We start from the raw sequence: 23,355 nt of genomic DNA on the forward strand, positions 1-23,355 counted from the left end.
AGTTAATTGTTTATAAATAAAAATGGCCGCCAGATCTCACGCAGGAAATAGTTACAATTTGATCCTATAGGTATTACTTGTCGAAAAAACGCTTCAGTACCCTGGCTGCTCCAGTGTCACGAACAGGGTATATTTTTGTCTTATTACCCTGGTCTATAACACTTCAATTTACTATGGGAAACTACCGTCTACGCTTTGCCTAGATAAATCTCTTAGGTGTAAGTTCGTCTTATCTTAATAAAAAATATGAACGATTAAAATTCAGATAGGGACAAATAATGCAAAAAAAATAACTTATAAACTTTGATAAAACATGTATTCCAACCTGTACGGAATTACATTTTTATTTTATTTTATTTTATTGGGCTAATGGGCAAGGATACAGTAAATAGAATTATTATTAAAATTAGTGAAATTTGTAAAATATTTCACTGCATACCTAGGAAATATAAAATTGAAAACGTGGCTTTGGAGAGTAGTGAGGTAATAAATATAAAAAAAGGTATATGTATAAAAACTATAAATATCAGGTTAAGCACTAAATAATCTTAAAATGGAATCAAAAGTATGTTACTTGCCCCAAGAATAGATTGATGATATGAAGTAAAGTTTACAAGAAGACACTGCCTTAAATAGAAGTAATATCTTATAAAATCACTCTGCCATCTTCATAGAGGTTGACGTGACAGAATGATGGGAATGGAGTTGTCAACTGAAATGGAATGAAGTGTGGCGCAGAAGTATAAAAAATTAAGATGAATATGATTAAATTAGCCGTTTTTTAAATAGAACAGAATATTTAGCTTACACAAAAAACCAAGAAAGAAGGTTAAGAAATTAATAAATTCAATGTGAATTATATCAAAATATTTTATTAGATATAAATTAATTAAGATGTAGCATTTATAACGTTACAAACAATATATACAGGGTAGCGAGAAAGTATGGAAACACGGTGATTTCTCAGAAACCGCTTAAACGATTTTTATAAATTTTGGTGTGTAGAGGTGGCCTAATGCGGCCGATATAATGGTGGTAATTACATTGTTGTCAAATTTTCCGTTTTTCTAGAAATCTTATGAAATTTTTTATTTTAAATAGAACACCCTGTATATTTTTTGCTTTCTAAAGTCTTTAAGAAATACCGAATATTTTTAATGTTATGTTCCCTATACCTAAATGCCATAATTTCTGAGTTATTGCTATATTTATTAAAAAAAAATTAACAATTTATAAAAATCAATTTTTTCGGCCCAAGTAGACATTATTTTAGGTTCATTTGATCATTGGGAACAAAAAAGGTCTTTTGTAATTTTGCTCAAAAGTTAATCGTTTCCGAGTTATAAACAATTTAAACTGAAAAAAAAATCGAAAAATGACGATTTTTAAGGTTCAAAAACAAAAGTAAAAAAATAATTTTTAAAATTACGAAGTACAGTGGAACCCCGTTAACTCGGATTAATCGGGACCGCGGCCTATCCAGGTTATCGAAAATCCGGGTTAGCCGGAGAAAATGGTAAAAATTAATAAAATATGGTATGCTAACAGATAAACTCCGTTATAAGTGTCACACAGACACTGGTAAACCACGTTCGCATTCCACACAAAACCACACATACAAAGCGTCGTCAAGAGTCTCATTCTTAGCTTTATTAGCTTTGCACCGATTGTCCAAACTGTTTTTTGTTATCATTTTGAAAAAAAAATCTTCGATTCTAGTTCTATTTTTCTTCCAATCCGATACTGTAGATGTACTGACACCATATAATGCTGCAAGATTCACCTTTATCAATTCTACTTAATGCTTCTAGTTTCTTTTCCATTGTCACTACAACATTTTTACGTTTTGTTGCCCTTATAGACAAAAACACGCACACAAAATCTGAATAGATTTACGAACGATTGGAAGCGAACAATACGACTTTACTACATACAATACCGTCTCTGATGTTATGTTATTTAATAACAGTGATGACTAAGACCATTGTTAAAAAAAGAATATTAATGGTCTTTGTAATGATATATGTAATTCAAATTACACAAGTACCCATTATCTCCTCAAATATTATATTACATAGAGTTGGTACAAAACCTCGTGAACCTTGAAAATGCGTATGTATAACCGAAATAAAATGAAGCCAAAAACATACGATTATTTTATTTGCTGCGAATTGCGCGACAGGGTCCCATCTGCACCCTGATATTTTCAGTAATGTCGGATTCAATCGTTTCGTTCGTATATTGACGTCACCAAATGAATGAATTAGGTTCACGAGATTTTGTAAGAGCAATACATCTTTATTGTTGAAATTTTTGTCTGATAAAAATCGGTCCGGGTTAGCCGGAGTTCCGGGTTATCGAGGGCCGACTTATCGGGGTTCCACTGTACCTAACTTCAAGCTCAAACCTTTTTCTATCAGATCCCTATAAGAGTTTTTGGCGTATTTTATTCTAAAACATTGTTTTTTTCTTAAATTGTTAATAAAGCTCATATGAGAGGACGGGCTATCGCGCATCATTAACAACTAAAAAATAATGTTTTAGAATGAAACAAGACCAAATCGCTTAACGGCATCTGATAAAATAAAGTTTTAACTTGAATTTAGGCAATTCATAGTTTCAAAAATAATATTTTTTCTTATGTTTTTGAACCCAGAAAATCGTCATTTTTCGATTTTTTTCAGTTTTAAATTGTTTATAACTCGGAAAGGATTAACTTTTGTTGAAAATTACAAAAGAACTTTTTTGTTCCCAATAACTCAAATAACCTAAATAATATGTACCCGGTTCAACAAAATAAATTTGTATAATTTGTTAATACCTTTTTTTAATAAATGTAGCAATAACTCCGAAATTATGGCATTTAGGTATAGGGAACATAACATAACAAATAATCAGTATTTTTTAAGGACTTCAAAACGCAAAAAATACAGGGTGTTCCATTTAAAATAAGAAAGTTCATTGATTTCCAGAAAAACGGAAGATTTGACAACAATGACAACTATAATATCGGCCGTATTAGAATACCCTTACCCACCAAAATTTATAACAATAGTTCAAGCGGTTTCCGAGAAATTACCATGTTTCCATACTTTCTCGCTACCCTGTATTATATTATAGTGATTATAGTCTAGTAAAATAAGATTACATTACATGTAAATCAAAATGTAAATTCGTACACGTTGGAACAAATTTCATATCAAAGTTTAGGTAAGAACAAAAGATATTTTCAAGAAAGTATTCAAATAATTTAAGGGATCATCGTTTAAATAATTAAAAAGGGGTCATTTATGCACAATATTTACTTTTTTAACTGCTGAGGTAATTTACATTTTAATGAAGGTCTTTAGGTTTTTTTTTTTCTACAAAGCTGAAGGATAAATTTTTCACCCGACTTACTAAATTAAAATTGACCCCCTATTTATTTAAATAATTATAATATATAAAATTTAAAAATCAAATTTGCAAAAAATTATTATTTGCTTTTTAAATTAGTACTATAAATTATTTTATTTTACAGGAGAAGTTACGATTTATCAGTACATATTATGCAAAAAAAATTGGTTGAAAAATATTTAATAATTTATGAGATCTTTTAATTTGTTTATTAAATGTTTTATTTGTTTATAAAATTTGTTCCAACCTGTACGGAATTACATTTTGATTTTTTTTATTTTATTAGGCTATTAATTCTATTTCTAGCGTATCATAGAATCTTATGTCGATAAGAGAGTTGGTACAACCTACGGACCTCCTGCCGGAAAAACTTTAACCATATTTATAGACGACATTAATATGCCTGTAATTAATGATTGGGGTGATCAAATCACAAACGAAATCGTAAGACAGTGCATGGAAACTGGAGGTAAACAAAATAAATCATATCACACATTTGTGTTTCTTAACTCGTATTTTTCAGGATTCTATAGTTTGGATAAACCAGGCGATTTTTCAGTAATTGCTGACGTTATGTTTCTGTCTGCTATGATTCATCCTGGAGGTGGTAGAAATGATATTCCCCACCGTCTCAAAAGGCAGTTTAGTATATTCAACTGTACACTGCCAAGTACTTCTGCTATGGATGTTATATTCAGTAAGTGGTATTGCTAATAAAAAGAGACTGAGGCGCCATTTTGTAAGATATTCCTAAATGGAATCATATTGTGAAAATTAAAACTAATAATTACTCATAAACTTTGATTACAACTCCTTTTTAACGACATATAGAGAATTTAAAATATCTACAAGATATCTACAAAAAATCTACAAGATAACTACAAGATATCTACAAGATATCTTAAAGATATCTACAAGATATCTACAAAAAATTTACAAGATAACTGCAAGATATTTACAAGATATCTGAAAGATATCTACAACATACCTACAGTACAGGATATCTACAAGATATCAAGATATCTACAACATATCTACAAGATATCTACAAGACATCTACAAAATATCTACAAGATATCTACAAGGTATCTACAAGATATTTATAAGATATCTACAAGATTTTTATATTTCTTATGATGTATTAACAAGAGTTGGGATTGGATGCCAAGGATAAAAAAGTTATTACCAATCTGTATTGGAACCAGACAGAAACAGTACTTCTTTAAAATTTTAACGAAACGGAAGATTGCTAAACAAAAAGGGAAGTAAGGCAAGGTTGTATACTTCTCCCAATATTATTTAAGTCATACGGAGAAAAATGGTGGCTGATAACATCTGGCAGATGTATGTAGCTGGGAAAGAAATTGAGCAAGTTAGGTAGTTTAAATACTAGAGGTATTTACTTCTACAAGAGATCAAGTATATTCAAACGGGAAATAAGCCACAATTTTACCTAAAAATTATTTAATTAACGTGTCGACGCACAAGTCGGGTGTCGCTGTCAAAATACAAAATAATACGTATTATTAATAGGTATTATTTTGTATTTTGACAACGACACCCGACTTATGCGTCGAAACGTTAATAAAATCATTTTTAGGTAAAATTGTGGCTTATTTCCCATTTGAATATACTTGATTATAAAAATGCCACAAGAAAATAGCTTCATCTCCGAGAGATGTTAAGTTGTCATATGATTCCATTTAAATTCTTACAGACAATAAGTTTACTGCTTATAAGTAGTCTTAAAATAACGATATGTTTTCTATTATAAATACCTATATAAACATTTACAGGTCAAATTGCTTGCGGCTACTTTTGTCTAGAAAGGTTTAACGAAGAAATGGCAGAGTTTATTCCAAAGCTAGTACCACTTACGCGACATGTATGGCAGAATACGAAGAAAAAAATGTTACCCACTCCAGCCAAATTCCATTATGTATTTAATCTACGAGATCTTTCTAGAATATGGCAAGGAATATTGACAGTCCAAGTGCTTGAGTGTCCGACTAAGAATATGGCTCTTAAGCTCTGGAGACACGAGTGTACTAGAGTAATTTCAGATAGGTAACTTAAAAAAAATACCTTTATTAAAAATTTTTACATCGTAAGTCAGCTTTTCTAAACCTTTTAGTATTCGGGGCCCAATTTTCAATTATAATTTTTATAGTACCTCCCTACTTTCTTTTTCATACAATTATAAACTACTATTATAGGCGAGCGGGAGATACCCCTAAAATGACCAGGTACTGACCACGAGGAAGTGAATGGCTAATTTTATTCATACTTTATTTTTGAAGGTGCTGAAAACGAAAATGAGGTTTATATTGAATTTTATGTGGAGGAACATTGTCAAAATCGCAATTTTAACCTAAAAATAATAAAAAAAAAGAAATCACTTTTTTTGCGTTTACCTCGCTACAACCCCTCTACAATTTCTACGGCATATATTTTTTACCTTTGTGAAGACTATGAAAGTAACTGTAGTCTTTCAGTCTTTTTTTTTTATAAAAGTTATGAATTTTTAAAAATAAAACGTGCAGATTTAAATCGCAAAAAATTAAGTGACAAAATTTAAAATTGATCTATTTGATTACGTTTGTGTTAAACCATAGAGTTCAAAGAAGTTTTATGGGGAGTTTTAGGTCTAGATGTGTTATAGAAAAAATATGGTGCAACTTTTATTTTTAAGAAAAACGCGGTTTAACTTTTTTTTTCAACTTTGTTTTATTTTTAGGCCAAAATTGCGATTTTGAAAATTTTCTCCCACTTAAAATTCAAAATAAACTTGATCTTCGTTTTCAGCACCATGAAAAATATAAAGTAACACCAAAATTAGCCATTCACCACCAATGATCAGTATCTCGAAAAATTAGCGTTATTTTGGGGATTTATAACGTAGATGTTAAACGTTGCACCATTTGTTTTCTATAAAACATTTTGATACAAAACTTTCCAGAAAACTTCTATGTACTCATGTTTTATTTTTGAATTTGATTTCAAATCTATATTTCAAATTTTGTCAGTCAAATTTTGCGAATAAACTTTGCAATTCACGATACAATAAGACTAAAAGCTGAAACCATTGTCTTAAAAAAAGTGAGCGATATAATATAGTGTACAAACTAGAAAAAAATATTAAAACGGACCAGAGTTGTAGCAAGCTAAACGCAAAAAAACGTGATTTAATTTTTTTTATTTTAGGGTACAATTATTTTGGCAATATTCCCCCACCTAACATTTAAAATAAATTTCATTTTCGTTTTCATCACGGTCAAAAACATAATCTAAGACCAAAATTAGCCATTCTCCAACCATGGTCAGTATCTCGAAAAATAACCTTTATGTTGGGGATTTCTAATGTCGACATTAAAAGTTGCAATAATTTTTTTATATAAAACACTTACCAGAACACTAAACTTATCTAAAACTTACCAGAAAACTTCTTTGTACTCTCTACTTTAACATAAACGTGATTAAAAAGCTAAATTTTAAACTTCGTCACACAACTTGTGCGATTAAACTTTGGGCTTAAGATGTTGTGGATATCTTTTGTTTAGGATATCTTTAAAATTTTGCAAATGTGAATAAGTATGTCAAAATATACAAAAAAAGGAGAAGAGCATGTGAAAGTTGTTTTTATAAAAATAAAAAAATTTATTTAGCCATGTTGGCACAGAATTTTAAAAATTAATTTCTTGCTGACGACAAACTGGTTGAAGTCAAGAGTGAGTTATCAAGCGGAAATTCACCACTATAAGCTAAACAACATTCTTATTTGTCACAATGTTATTCATCTGTGGCTTAATTATTTCTTCAAAAAATGTGAAAATAAAAAACTGGATTAGTTTAATAGAGTTCTTGTTGTAGGTTTACTGAAGCAGCTGACCGTGAATGGTTTACAAAAGCTCTTAAAACTGAAGCCGAACAAGAACTCGGTGATGACTTCGACTTTTATCCAGAGGAAGAAACATTCTGGGTTGATTTCCTTCGCGAGCCACCCGAGGCTACAGGTGATGAGCCTGAAGATTTCTGTTTTGATGCTCCTAAGATATACGAAGAAGTCCCTAGCTGGGAGTTTCTTAAAGAAAAACTGCTGGGTATATAATACAAACACTAATAGTGGAGTCAATAGAGTTTTTACTTACGGCGAAAATCAAACCAGATAGAACTTTTCATAATTTCATTAAGAAGCTACAGTAGCATGTCATCAAAACGGAAAACGCGTTCCAATATTGCGGCTTAATTTAGAATATTTTGTCGAAATATTTGGCACATATATTTGGTAAATAACGGCGATACAGAGCCCAATTTGAGAAATATGTTAGTATGTCGAAATTAATCTATTGGTAGGGGAGCAAAGTATGCTAAATTTGCAGTTACTGGAGCGTTATGAGGATCTATTGGGTTGTGATAATAAGGTCCTGAAACCAAAAAAAGTTTAGTAAAATTTTCCATTTTAGTGAGGACTTTCCATTTTTTTAATTTAATTTTCCATTTCCAACAATCGTTTTTTCGGATTATAGCGCCATCAATCTATAATTCGAGAAAATGTCTCAAATAAAAGTTGCTTATTTTTACGTAAAGAATCCAAATCTGCAATAAAAATTTGGGGGTCCCATTTAAGATTTTAAAGTAACCCTCCACCCCATTCGATAGATTTTTCAAGTGTATTTTGCAGTTTTTCGATCTGATGTTCATGTTTCGAAATATCGCGAGGTTTGTATTTAAAATTTTAAATTTACCCCCACCCCTCTCCTTGGGGGGTCATGTTTAGTATCATTTGATAGATTTTGAAGAATATTGAAGACGTATTTTTTAGTTTTTTGATCTGACGTTCATTTCGCGAAAGATTCGCTTTTTTTGTGAAACTTTTTGACTCACCCATTTCCTTACTCACCCCGCGCCCCGCTCAAATCGTCAGATTTTTTAAATATACCCTCTTTTACATGTACTTAACTTACCTTATCTTCATCTGACAATTTCGAGTATTTTTAAGGATAGATTGTTTTTTCGGGCCCCCCTTAACGAACTTCCCTGTGTTAAGAGCCAATATATGGTATAGGTACATCCGCAGGGTACCAGGTTTCTGGATACTGCAAAAATCCCCGCTTGGGCTCCCCTACCAATAATTAAGTAGAATATTAAAAGAGGAGCCTGTACCGCCATTAAGAAGAACAAAAAATACACTTTTTTCAAATAAACTTTTTTATTCCATGCCCAGATTTTGTGTCTAAAAACTACTGTCTAGAACTACTAAAATTTTTTATTTCTAACAAGAAATCGAACATATTATTATTATAACTAATAACTGATTAGGCAATATAGAGAAATAGTCACTGTCATTTTGACAAACCTGCGTCAGATTTCTAGCGTAATAGCACGATTCTCTTATCTAAATTGAAACATCCATGTTTAAGTTCACATTAGCCCCGGCGCAAATTGATCCTAAGCCAGACACAACCTGCGTCGGCAGACTGCGTAGACCGCTCTGCGCATCCTACTATCAGTTCATGCGTTCGCAGGTCGAGCTTGGGAAGGCCTGTCGTCAACGTCCCAAGCAACCAAATGACGTCATATAACGTCGATGAAACGTCAGTTTTGGTTGAATATATACACGTGTTTAAAAATTCCGTCATATAGACGTCTTTTATAAGTGATTTTAAATACGTAAGATTAATATGACGTTAAAAATACGTTTAAAAACGTTTTCATTTCAGACAGTTTAAGTCTGACGTCACAAAATTGGGAGGAGCTTGTTTGTATTACTCCAAACAATTTCGTTAAATAATGTTCATAAGGAATTTCTCATTTATTGTGTACGTGGTTTGTGTCTTGTGTAATAAAATGAGACTTTTCATTTAGATATTTAGTTGAAGAAACGTGTTAATTAAGAGATTTGTATTAGTTTTTGCTCAGTGAGTTAGTTTAATGCAATATGCTTCTTGACAACTGTTTGAGGTTATGTTTATTTTCTGTTAATGAACTAATTATGTGTTAGCGAGTTTAATTAAATTAATGTTTAGCCTTCTAAGATTGCTTCAGCAGTCTACAAGATTTAGCTATGAGATGGCAACGAAAAATGACGCTCATGTACTACTGTATACAGGTATTCCAAAATGAATTGTTCATGATTCTTTTTGATTTAATGGACAGCGTTAAATTAAGGCATTAAATATGCTGGATAATTTGTTAATAAATTATTTATTAGTTTATATATGTTGTTTCAGTTTTGACACAGTAAGTAGGTAGGTATACTTATATAAATACTGAAAATTCTATAATGCGATGGCTGGTACAATCATGCAGAATCAATGTTAGATTTGCTTCTAATGCACAAGCGATCTTAAACAAATTGTAGTATAATATCTTCGACACATGAGACGTAGAACCGGTTTCATGTTACCTATTTTTTATACTACCTATTTTGAAACATCTGAAAGAGGTCACTTTTTGAAAGTATTAAAGACGTGATTTTACCGACGTATAAAATTCGTCACCTTTTTGACGTCAAATCGATGAGACAAATACACGTGATTTTCAACGTCGGTACTACGTCATAAAAGCACGTCAATTGGTCATGTTTATGACGTGTTATCTACGTTATAAAAACGTCGTTTGGTTGCCTGGGGTACAGTTTTCTGGGCCTTGGGACGAGTGACTCACCGCCAGATGTATATTTTTACGTGTTTTTGTTTGAGAGATGGAACTATCTGAAATGAATAAGCGGCGATATATAGGGTGAGGCAGATAAAGGGCCTATTAGAAATATCTCGAGAACTAAAGGTAACTGAATTTTGAAAATTGGAATAAGGGGGTTTTGAAGACTGATCTATTTAATGAAAATATTTTCATCTACTTGGTACTTCCGGTTATACCGGAAGTTGCTTATAACTTCGTTTTTTAAATTGGACACCCTGTATATTTTGACATTTTTGGATTCTCCTCGATTTCTTCTTTCTTAAAATATAATGTTTTGTAACATTATACAGGGTAGGTTAAAAGATAATTACGTTTTCTTATTAATTTCGTAGCAATATTCACACCCTGTAGGATTGTAGTAGTTTGACATAATAAACTCTGTTTATATTCAAATGATTTTCAGTATAGTGTACTTTTGTTAGCAATTATTAGTATAGCTAAATTTTTAATTTTAGTATACAGGGTGGGTCTAAACTCGAAATGAGTATTTTCCGAGTTTTCTTAAATGGAACACCCTATATTTTAGTATTGTAATGAAATGATATTTCATGGTACTTTTTTATTTCTTAAGAATTCCCTATACCTAACTGCTTTAATTTGTGCTTAATTGTTAATCGCACCAACAATAACTTCGATGGTATTTTGACAGTTCAACCATTATTGGCAATTTTAAGTATTAGTCTAGATTAATATGTATTTATTTCCAAAAAATTATTTGTGATTGAATATTTTCACGGCAACCTAATACAATTTCACATATTTTGTGTTGCAATTAATGTTTTGCTTGAATCACCAATAACTCACAAAAATCAAGCAGTTAGGTATAGGGAGTGCTTAAGTAATTAAAATGTACCATAAAACAACATTTCATTACAATACTAAAATACAGGGTGTTCCATTTAAGAAAACTCAGAAAATACTTATTCCGTGTTTCGACCAACCCTGTATACTAAAACGAAAAATTTAGCTATACTAATAATTGTTAACAATAGAAGACTATCTTAAAAATCATTTGAACATAAATAGAATTTATTATGTCAAACTACTACAAGCCTACAAGGTGTGAATCTTGCTACGAAATTAATAAGGAAACGTAATTATCTTTTAACCTACCCTGTATAATATTACAAAACCTTATATTTGAAGAAAGAAGAAATCGAGGAGAATCCAAAAATGTAAAAATATACAGGGTGTCCCATTAAAAAAAACGAAGTTACAATCAACTTCCGGTATAACCGGAAGTAGCAAAGAGACCAAAATATTTTTATTAAATAGTTCACATCTCAAAACCCCTGTATAACAATTCTCATGATTTTCTTACCTTCAGTTCTCGAGATATTTCTAATAGGCCCTTTATCTGCCTCACCCTGTATTTTACACTATCTTGAATGAATAACATTTTATTGCTCTATTGTATCAATCAGCACTACTCTACAAGTTTTGGTTTATTCGTTTTAATATTTTATTGCAATAGTAGGGAATATAATATATCTGATTAAAACAGTGAATTTTTTACATGTTAATTATTTTTAATTTCTTATGAAGTATCTAGTGTGGCTTTAGCCAATAAATCAAAGTTATGCGTTTAAAAGAGCATATTATTTGAAAAATAAGGAGTACCATAATGTGTCATAATTATAATCTCCTTTATACAGATCAAAAAATTGTTTAGTATGTATTTCTAAATCCAGACAATCATTGGAAAATGATTAGTGGTAAAAAATATCTATTAATGACACTGTTATCGACAAAGTCGATCAATTTTAAACTAGTCATAGTATATTTATTAGACTTTTGTTTATCGTTAAAAATTAAATGATGGTTGTGAATTGTATTTTTTGCGTTATTTAATATTTCAGCAAAAACATAATCAGCAAAAATCTTATTTAAAACATGCGAACCGTTTTTGCAATCACAATCAGTGCAGTGTTTAACTTATGCTTGTTATTATAAAGGTATGTCGAAATAGAATACTCAGTGTAAGATATCTTTTTATGCACCCGCTTATGATCAAATTCGATGTTTTCGAAAGTCATACCGCTACGACTACTAGGGACGTGTAAGATATTTTTAAAACGTTACTAGTTACATGTACGGAACTACCGTTTTTTAGTTGCCTACTCAATTCAGTACAAGGATCAGATACATCAGTATTTTGTAATCAGTATTTGTACTCAGTACCTACCACTGAGAACGTCCGTCTCTATTCGTTACGGCGGCAGCCGACGGTCGGGTTAGCTTGTGTTCAATATGCGGCACGCTAGAAAAATAACTGCACAGGTCACCCGTCCCACCGGCGCAGGTTGTGACTCGCTTAGGTTCAGTATGCGCCGGGGCTTATTCATGTTGTTCTGAAGCTATTTTCTTGTGACATTTTTGCATTTAACTAGTTTTGATGGGAAATAAGCCAGAATTTTACTAAAAAAAAATGATTTTATTAACGTTTCGACGCCCAAATCGGGTGTTGTTGTCAAAATACAAAAAATATTTATGAATTAAACAAAAATGTTGTTGCTTGGTAAAAAAATTATTCTAATAATTTATTTAATCTGACTCATTTATATCGGCAATTCAGATATATATTATACATTTTAAAGTAGAATACTTTAAAATGATATTGCCAATATTTATGAGTTGCGTTCCTGGGACGACTTTATTGAAAGATAGTTCATTCGATTACATGAAATCAACCCCAACTCAAGAATATCCGTCACAAAAAAATCATAACCTGTGGTCTGTCTTTAAAAAGACAACCACATGCAATGGTGACAGTAAAATTCTCGCGCTAGAGATTCCATAGTAAATCACGAGGGAAAACCAGGAAAAAACCTCGTGATACTTTCCCGACATCGTAAGTATTAGGTCTTACTTTAGTTTACTCTCAACACTAATACCAATCAATGAATAGTTTACACCTTAATTTTTATATTGTAATACTGTAAAATTGCACTGTCGTACGGATTTCATAAATGTCAAAGTTCATTAAGTCAATGCTTGTCAAAAATTTCGCGAGTGTTGAAACATAAAATAACGATATCAAACTCCTCCAAAATGGTTATAATTTATAATGAATTTGAATGATGCACAAAAGCAAGAGCAATTGCCAAACTCGAAGAAGGTTGGTTTTAAGACAAGTTGCTGCAGAATTAGGCGTGAGCCATATAATATGTGTATATGGAAAATCAAACAAAGATTGGATAATTTTGGATAGATATAAAATAAAATCGGTATTTTCAAACCAGACTTCATTTTTTCATTATTAAGACCATAATCCATTCCATTCAAAAAACTTCTTTCTATACTTTCCATTTTGTTAAACTTTGTAAAATGTATTTTTATATTATTTTTATTTTTTAATTTTAAACAACCTATTCTAGATACACCACTGTTGACGTCACTTTGACGTAAAAGGTGAATTTAAATGAGGTAATAATTTAAAAAATTGGCTCCTAGATACGCAAGCCTAAGCTCCTAGATAATTATAAATAATATTAATAAAACATAGATATATAAACAATACTAAAATATAAAATATGTACTAACTCGATATGTAATTGACTTACTAATCCTGGTATTTTCTTTCTATCGACTTCCTCTTTTAGTATGGGTAACCACATCCTACTGCATTCTACCGAGGAATTTGCGACACAATTGGTTTCATTTTGCATAATTAAAGCCGCTTCATTGATTTTTCTCTTTTTACTATCTGTTTCTTTCAGGACTATAATTGATTCTCCACTGGACTCTACGTTCATTATCCCATGCGTGTTGACATATTTGAGATCTATCAAATTCTCTATTTTTAATATAGACTGATTTGACAACGACACCCGATTTGGGCGTCAAAACGTTAATAAAATGATTTTTTTTTAGTAAAATTGTGGCTTATCTCCTATCAAAACTAGTTAATCACATTATTTATCTATGTTTCCATGAAGGATCAATTGTAAAGGGTTTTTACCCACATATTTTTGTATTATGGTGGTTAGCATGTTAGATTCACGTGAGTATAACCCATAACTTTTTAAAACCGTAGTTAGAATTTTAAAAACTTTGCACTATCTTATCAGGTTATACAGATTTTAGATAAGCACTAATCATGATCGGTCATCCGATCGAAAACTAGTTTTGTGATGTAGCCCTTTTTAGGGATTTTAACAAATATACCTTTTATAAAGGATTTTATTGTTTTTGTAATATATGATAGACAGCCAACTACAGGATTTTTTCCTCGTGGATTATCTTAACTGTTCTGTTATCTGTATCGATATCTATTCAGTGCAGTAGTGTATTATTTTTAGAATTCGTTAGTGTCGATTCATTGGGAAGTAGTGTTAATTTATAATTAATTTACTACGTTTTTGTGTAAGAGAACTAAATTTTTCTAGTATTTGAAAAAATAGATTATTATTAATTGTGAGTTTTGTAGGTTAGTATATTTTACGTCAAAATATTTCGAATTATAATTCGAGTATACAGGTTGTCCCACTTACTTATATACAATAGTGCACATAAAAAAAGTTACAGTCCTTTGAAGTTGCAAAATGAAATTCGATTTTTTTCATAATCGAAAACTCTTAGATATTTTTTATTGAAAATGGACATGTGCCATCCTTATGGCAGCAAAATCTTAAAAAAAATTAAAGTGAAATTTGTGCACCCCATAAAAATTTTATGGGGGTTTTGTTCCTTTAAACCCCCCCAAACTTTTGTGCACGTTTCAATTAAATTATTATTTTGGCACCATTAGTTAAACACAATGTTTTTAAAATTTTTTGCCTCTGAGTAGTTTTTCGATAAGCCACCGTTTATCGACATATTTTGAATATTTGTCGAATCCACCACATAATTGTGTATGGTTAAGTACGATTATAGAGACCTGTTAATAATCTGAAAATTTACTTATAATTTGCATTTTTAGGTATATTTTGAAAAAGAAGCCACATCTCGATAAAAGGTGACTTGTCAAAAAAAGACTAAGAGGCAAAAAAGTTTTAAAAACACTGTGTTTACCTAATGGCACCACAATAATAGTTTAATTGGAACGTACACAAATATTTGGGGGCTTTAAAGGAACAAAACCCCTATAAAATTTTTATGTAAATATATTAAAAAGGAGCCGCATCTCGATAAAAAACTGGATTATCGAAAAAATACTAGGAGGCTAAAAAGTTTTAAAAACGTTGTATTTAACTAATGGTATCACAATAATGAATTAATTGGAACGCATACACAAGTTTGGGGGGGTTTAAGGGAACACAACCCCCATAAAATTTTTGTGGGGTGGACAAACTTCACTATAATTTTGTTTTAAGATGCTCCTGCCATAAGAATGATACATGTCCATTATTTTCAATAAAAAACCTTTAATAGTTTTCGATATATTGAAAACAATCGATTTTCATTTTGTAACTTTAAAGGGCTGTAACTTTTTTATGAGCACATTTGTACTAAGGTAAGTTAGGTTCAATCGAATTATTTTTGACCCCAGAATGTGTGGTATAATTTATGACCCATCTTTTCGGGACACCCTGTAAAAAATTTTAGGAGGATTTTTTATTCTAGAAATATGATCAGTAGTTTAAAATTTAAAGTTTTCTTACGCCTTTAATAAAATGATTACCTTTTTTGGTTTATTTCTATAAATATGTATTTTCTAATTATAAAATTGTTGTCTATTACTTCCACTTAGCGCGCCTATGAGTAAATTGTCACTACTATTGACCTTAGATAATGTCAAATATTCCCATTGTTGCAAAAGTTTCGCAGAACTTTCGAAAAAGGGTATGATACTATCTCCCGAAGTTATATTGATGACGCGCTACTGTTATGTTGCCTCTTACGAAATGTATAATAAACAGCATATCAAAAAGTTCTACTCCAAAAGTGGGTGCTTAATTTTTTATTAAACCAATGAGCTGCAAAATTAGTTGTTGTCAACGAAAATTTTGTTTACGTTTATAAATTCGCAGTCTGTTCGTTCGTTTGTGAGTCGCCACCCCTGTCATACTTGAAGCCACTCTGATGATGGGTTCCTATGTAGTTTTTTCTTATAAATTTAAATCTGAAAACTACATTTGGATAGCTCAAACCATCTTCGAAATAACCGACCTCAAAGTCAACTTGCATCGGGAAAGCAATGTCTTTAGCAATTTTGGATAGAGACAATGGAGGCACTGCTAAAAACACATTTAACCTAATAAACTACGTAAAACTGCAAATGAATATTTCATAATTATTGCTGTCCCGAAATGCAAGCCTGTTTCGTTTGACACAAATAAACGTAAAATTGAAATGTCAAATATATAAATTTTACTTATTAATGTTAATGTAGGTAATGTTAAATGGCAGCTTACTTCTTTTTATTATTTGACCCGTCTACCCAATGATATGTATTACTATATTATGTTTATGCCTGGTTGCACCAACAAATCTTAAGCTCCAGCTTAGCCAAGCTCAGCTTATAGATAGGGCCATTTGCACCATAATTTTCGATTGTTATATATTATGCAATCCACGTGGAAATCAATTGTGGCAAACTGAAAATTGATCTAAGACTCCAAGGTACACCGCGTATGATGGTTCCTACACTGAGCCTAAGGCAGGTCTTAGGGTGTGTTGGTGCAACCAGGCATTATGTATTTATTATATACAACTTGCCTACTTAAGTTAGAGATTATAATATGCGTAACTTGGAAACTATCGAAAAGTTTTTTGATCAAGGTGAAATGATGAATTCATCTATATTTTTAAAAATGTGTAGGTATACAAATCAGCTTCTATTGTTTAAACAAATCGATTAAATAAACAATTTGCGGTTAAATCTGTGAGTAGAACTTTATACTTTAACATGTTTTTATAAACTAACGAAAAAGGTTTTGGAAAAATAAGCTTGTTTGATTTTTTCCGAAACAATGTAAATTTTCGATCTACTTTGACTTCCCTATAACTAATAGGAAATGATGAATTCGGCTATATTTTTATTAATTTTAGCTTTTATGGAAGCCTATAACGAAGCAATTCGTGGTGGCCAGATGGACATGGTCTTTTTCCAAGATGCCATGATACATCTGATGATAATCTCGAGAATAATACGAACTCCAAGAGGCAATGCTTTTCTTGTTGGTGTTGGTGGGTCTGGAAAACAAAGTCTGACCCGTTTGGCATCGTTTATGGCAAACTATCAGAGTTTTCAAATACAACTAACTAGGTAAATAATATATTGTACATTTAGAGACCATTGTATATTCGGAATTTTCTACTCTAAATATTTTTTTTTATTGTTTTCAACGATGCATGTATGAGATTGCTATTCGCGGTGTGCAATTACTCGGAAGGGATAAGCAAAACGATCGTGCGCGAATAGCGGAGAAATATTGCAACTTTCTTAAATAATTCATATTGTCAATTGAAATTGTCAAATTGACGTACATTTCATATCTACTGTCATTTAAGAAGAAAGATTATATGTTGCTCTACAATATTGATATGATATGCAATTATTATATAAAGGTAAATTTAATTAATTGTATTTTGCTTGCAGTACTCCATTTTAGTAACTAATTTTATTTACTACATAGAATTGTTTACGTTTTAATTAGTCCGTTCTTTAACGGTAAAATATTGCAAAATCTCTAAATTTTAAAGAACCGCTTGGATTGACATGAAAATTGGCATACACATAGCTAACAAGTCAAAGAAAAAAAGTGATATTGTGCCGATATGTGCTTTTGCCCCGGGGGTGGTTTTCACCCCATCTTGGGGGTGAAAAAATATTCGTCCAAAGAAAGTCAGAAAATGGATAAACTGGCTAATTTTAAGTAACTTTTGTTCTATAGAGTTTTTTCACTAAGACAATACTTTTCGGGTTACTTGGCAGTGAATATGTTCATTTTTTCAACAAAATAAGCACGCTTTTAGACAGTTTTTCGCAAATAACTCAAATAGTAAGTATTTTGTCGAAAAAACATTTATAGCAAAAATATAGCCTGTAAAAATTTTTAAAGAATGGTGTATATATCACGTCTCTACACCTAGCAGAAGCAGAGTTATAGCTAATGAAAAATAGGTTCATATTCGTCAAATTCCAAATGGAATACTTTATCGTGAAATAAACAAAAATGAAGCACATTTCGGGGAAAACTCATTACAACTTATTTAAAGTATTTAAAAAAAGCTTCATTTTTGTTTTACAAAAAAAAATTTCTAGCATCAAAATTATACAAGTTACGCTCAAAATAAAGTTAGTCCCTTTTGGTTTTGGTAAAAAAATCAAGAAAATCACCCCCTAATTAGTATCTTAAATGAACTTAATCGTTACGACGTCACAAATTTCTTGACTCGTGTATATATTGTTTATATGATCTGTAAGTTTCATCGGTTCAAAGTCCTTATTATTTAAAGGGCTGTAGTTAAAAGGGGTTGAACTAGTCACTGATCACGAATGTATGCAAATTTAGAAACACCAAATCTTAATCAATTTTTGTCTAACAGAAAAAAAAACATACATGATATTCAGAAAAGCAAATCTGACTTTTTTTTGTTTTTCGAGATTTTTGGTATCTCTAACAATTTTTAAGTTATTTTGAAAAAAAGCATATTTTTCAAAATTAAAATTTTTAAAAATTTTATTTTGAAACCAAATTTTTTCAAAAATAAGCACTTTGAATCGATGAAACTTACAGATCATATAAACACAACATAAGTAAAATAATTTGTGGAGCGGTAACGATTAATTTCATTTAAGTTGCTAATTAGGGTGTGATCTTCCCGATTTTTTTTTGCAAAAACAAAAGGGACCAACTTTATTTTGAGCGTAATTTGCTTAAATTTACTGCTAGAAACTTTTTGTAAAAACAGAAATAAATCTTTTTTAAACACTTTAAAAAAGTTATAATGGGTTTTCCCCAAAAAGTGCTAAATTTTTTTAATATTTCACGTCGAAATATTCTATTTGAAATTTGGTAAATATGAATCTATTTTTCATTGGCTGTAACTCTGATTCTACGAGATCCAGAGAACTAACGCGTACATCATTTTTTTACTTTTTTATAAGCTATATTTTTGCTGAGAACGTTTTTTTTCGAAAAAAATACTTACTTTTTGAGTTACTTGCGAAAAACCGTCTAAAAATGTGGTTATTTTGTTGAAAAATGAACATTATTCACTCGCAAATAACTCGAAAAGTGTTGACTTGGCGAAAAAGCTCTATAGAACAAAAGTTACTTAAAATTAGTCAGTTTACCCATTTCCGGACTTGTTTTGGACATATATTTTTTCACCCTCAAGAGGGGGTGAAAGTCACCCCCAGGGCAAAAGCACACATCGGCACAATATCACTTTTTTCTTTGACATGTAAGCCATACGTATGCCAAATTGCATGTCAATCTAAGCGGTTTTTTAAAATTTAGAGCAAAAACCGTGAAAGAATGGACTAAATAACATAACCTGAATCTTATTTTTTCTTCTTATTATTTTTTTTTTTGACTATGGCCTTGACAAGTATTATCTAGTAACCAGGACCATATGATTGGCCAATATAATTAAAAGTGCGAATAAAAGTGCAGAGCGAAGAAACCAGGTGTCGCTTTTCCGAACTTGCACGGTCCCAATATCGATTACTATCTTATTAGATCTTATTAATTTTAATCTACTTCTTCCGTCTGTATTACTTGATTACATCTTATTATAGTAGGGGAGGAAATTATGTTGAATTTGCAGTTTCTCGAGCGTTATGGGGACCTATTGGGTTGTGCAGTGCACATTAGGTCCTACAACCAAAAAAAGTTAACTAAAGTTTTCCATTTAAGTGGGGACTTTCCATTTTTTAATTTATTTTTCCATTTCCAACAATCGTTTTTCCCGATTATAGCGCCATCTATCCATAATTCGAAAAAATGTATTGAATAAAATTTACTTATTTTTAAGTAAGAAATCCAAGTCTGTAATAAAAATGGGGGCTCCTATTTAAGATTTTAAAGTAACCCCCCACCCCACTTCCGTGGAGGGTAGTTTAGTGTCATAGGATAGATTTTTTTACAAATATTTAATAAGTGTATTGTGCAGTTTTTCGATCTTATGTTCATTTCATTTCAAATTATCGCGGGGTTCCTATTTAAAATTTTAAATTTACCCCCACTCCTTTTCGTGTTTGATATCATTCGATAGATTTTTAAAAAATATTGAACACGTATTTTTTAGTTTTTCAATCTGACGTTTATTTCCCGAAATATTCGCTTATTTGTTGTGAAACCTTGTGACTCATCCATTTCCTTACGTCCCTCTGAAACCGTCAGATTTTTGAAACATACACTGTTCTGCATGTACTTAACTTACCTTATCTTAATTTGACGATTTCGAGTTTTTCTATGGATAGATTTTTTTTCGGACCCTCCTTAACGAACTCCCCTGTATTAAGATCCAATATATGGTAGGGGTACATTTACAGGGTTTCTCCCCATGTGATATTTTGATGTGCTCGAGTAACTGCAAAAGTCCCATTGGCTTCCCTACCATTATTTTTTGAGTCCACTAAGCTACATTTTAAATTGTGTAATTATTTTTTTTAGATCATACAACGTAGGAAACTTAATGGATGACATGAGAATCCTCTATCGCAAGGCTGGTCAAGAAGGAGTCGGAATGACTTTTATCTTCACGGATAACGAAATTAAAGAAGAGACATTTTTGGAAAGCGTAAATAATATCTTAAGTTCAGGAGAGATAGCCAATCTGTTCGCCAAAGATGAACTGGATGAGATTCAATCCGAACTTATTCCAGTCATGAAGAAAATTGCCCCAAAAAGACCCCCTACTATAGAGAATCTTTATGATTTCTTTATTACTAGGGCTAGAACAAATTTACATGTAACGTTATGTTTTTCACCGGTAAGTTGTTAAAAGCTGTTACAGTTCTGTACAATATATACACATCGGAATATTTATAAAGATTGCCCCAAATAGACCCCCTACTATAGAGAATCTTTATGATTTCTTTATTACTAGGGCTAGAACAAATTTACATGTAACGTTATGTTTTTCACCGGTAAGTTGTTAAAAGCTGTTACAGTTCTGTACAATATATACACATCGGAATACTTATAAAGATTGCCCCAAATAGACCCCCTACTATAGAGAATCTTTATGATTTCTTTATTACTAGGGCTAGAACAAATTTATATGTAACGTTATGTTTTTCACCGGTAAGTTGTTAAAAGCTGTTACAGTTCTGTACAATATATACCTACACATCGAAATATTTATAAAAAGAAATAGTTTCTTATATGGCATATTTGAGGCGCTCAGAACAACAGTGGCCTAACCCTAAAAATTTTGAGATAAACGCAACCTTTGTATTCGTATTTCCATTGTGCTTATGGGATAACGCTACAAATTATGTAGCGCCATTTAGCCAAATATAGAAGTAGGCTTTTTAGACCCTTGTTAATCCGAAGATATAATGCTTTTATTGATATATATTAATCTGAAAATGCTCAATTTGTGGAGGCCACTGTTACTCTGAGCGCCTCATTTATGATACCGTACCACTGTGTAAATTATGGTGAGCCCTCGAAAGATTCCCTATTCGCCCAAACATATAAATCAACAACAGATTATCCGGTAGCTTCATGGTAAATAAAGGACTACGACAAGAATGCAGCATATAATAATGAGGTCTTGAATAAATGACGGAAATCATATTCTGCCATGGAGATACTGCTAAACGACGACTCAACACTATGCACACTACATTTTGCAGACGATCCGGTGGAAATTAACCAGTATAAAGATGACCTAATTAGTGTCTACATAAAGGAGAAATACCCGACGAATGGAACGAAAGTCTTACAATCCTGCTATTTAAGAAAGGCGACAGAAAGGACATAAAAAATTACAGACCCATCTCACTGCTGTCGCAAACGTATAAACTATTCATGAGGATTATCAACAACAGACTAACACACAAATTGGACTCGTCTCAACCCGTAGAGCAGGCAGGATTCCGAAAGGGATATAGCACCACTGACCATATTCTAACAATTAGGACACTAATAGAAAAAGCTAACGAATACCATATAGATCTGCACTTAGGGTTCGTTGACTACGAAAAAGCATTTGACAGCGTGGAAATGTGGGTAATAGAAAAATCTATAAACAACTGTCGAATAGATTCCAGATACAGAAATCTAATACATAATATATATAAGAAAGCAACAATGACAGTACAATTGGAAGAAACCACAAAAACCATACCAATTAACAGAGGAGTGCGACAGGGAGATGTTATTTCTCCTAAACTATTTACATTAGCACTGGAAGATGTTTTCAAAACAATGGAATGGACAAACATGGGAATAAACATAAATGGAAAGAAACTAAACCACCTAAGATATGCAGACGATGTAGTAGTCATAGCATCAAGTTTTGAAGAACTACAAACAATGCTAACCGAACTAGCAAATGAATCCGAACAAATAAGTCTAAAAATGAATTTTGCCAAAACAAAAACAATGACAAACACACAAGACAATAGAAACGTAATACTAAACGACACCACAATAGAAGCGGTTAATGATTATATATATTTGGGACAGATTATAAAAATAAATAAGGAAAACCAAACAGCGGAGGTAAAAAGAAGGGTCAGATTAGCCTGGGCAGGATTTGGAAAATTAAAATGGGATTTGGAAAAAACAGAGATTGTCAAAAATCTAGTAGTTATTTTTAATAAATATGTATTTATTTTGTATATCAATTATTTTATTATTCCTTTATGTTCATTATTACAGGTTTGATATATTTAATATTTGACAGCAGTATAAGATACCTGGGAAAATGATCGAAGATCATTTTCATGGCGCCCATGATTTGTTAGATTTATTTATTTTGTTCGTCTTTAGCAATTATCCATCTTCATTCAGTTTCAGTACATTATTCTTATTTTATTATTTCATCTTTTAGTCATCATTACTATCTATATAGAGCTACTGTTCTTCGACAGGCATGCAAACGAGCCGTATCCATCCTTGAGTGTCAAGTGGTTTTCTTGCATCTCTTGCTAGCCAACTCTATTCAGTTTGCCTCTGTCTCTTCCCACTTCTACTTCTATCCCTTCTAATCCCCCTTTCTTCAGTACTACTGCAAAGTAGTATTTTTTCCTATTGCGGCTTCTCAACGTAGAAGCCACTTCACCCTTTTCTTTACACATCCCACTCTCTCTTCCTTTTTATTACTTAGTCTTTTTTTTTCCTTACTTCT

At 31.5% G+C, this 23,355-nt stretch overlaps 1 protein-coding gene across 1 annotated transcript in view; it reads left to right on the forward strand.

Annotated features, from left to right (window-relative positions):
- Positions 1-23,355, forward strand: part of LOC126889868 (dynein axonemal heavy chain 8) — a 424,246-nt gene that overhangs the window by 220,171 nt on the left and 180,720 nt on the right. The window contains exons 40-45 of the mRNA XM_050658553.1: positions 3,703-3,865; positions 3,920-4,093; positions 5,193-5,463; positions 7,267-7,496; positions 17,092-17,308; positions 20,667-20,985. Coding sequence (XP_050514510.1) covers positions 3,703-3,865; positions 3,920-4,093; positions 5,193-5,463; positions 7,267-7,496; positions 17,092-17,308; positions 20,667-20,985 — 1,374 coding nt within the window. The remainder of the gene's footprint in view (positions 1-3,702; positions 3,866-3,919; positions 4,094-5,192; positions 5,464-7,266; positions 7,497-17,091; positions 17,309-20,666; positions 20,986-23,355) is intronic.

Source organism: Diabrotica virgifera, chromosome 8 (assembly GCF_917563875.1).
Source record: "Diabrotica virgifera virgifera chromosome 8, PGI_DIABVI_V3a".
NCBI lineage: Eukaryota > Metazoa > Arthropoda > Insecta > Coleoptera > Chrysomelidae > Diabrotica > Diabrotica virgifera.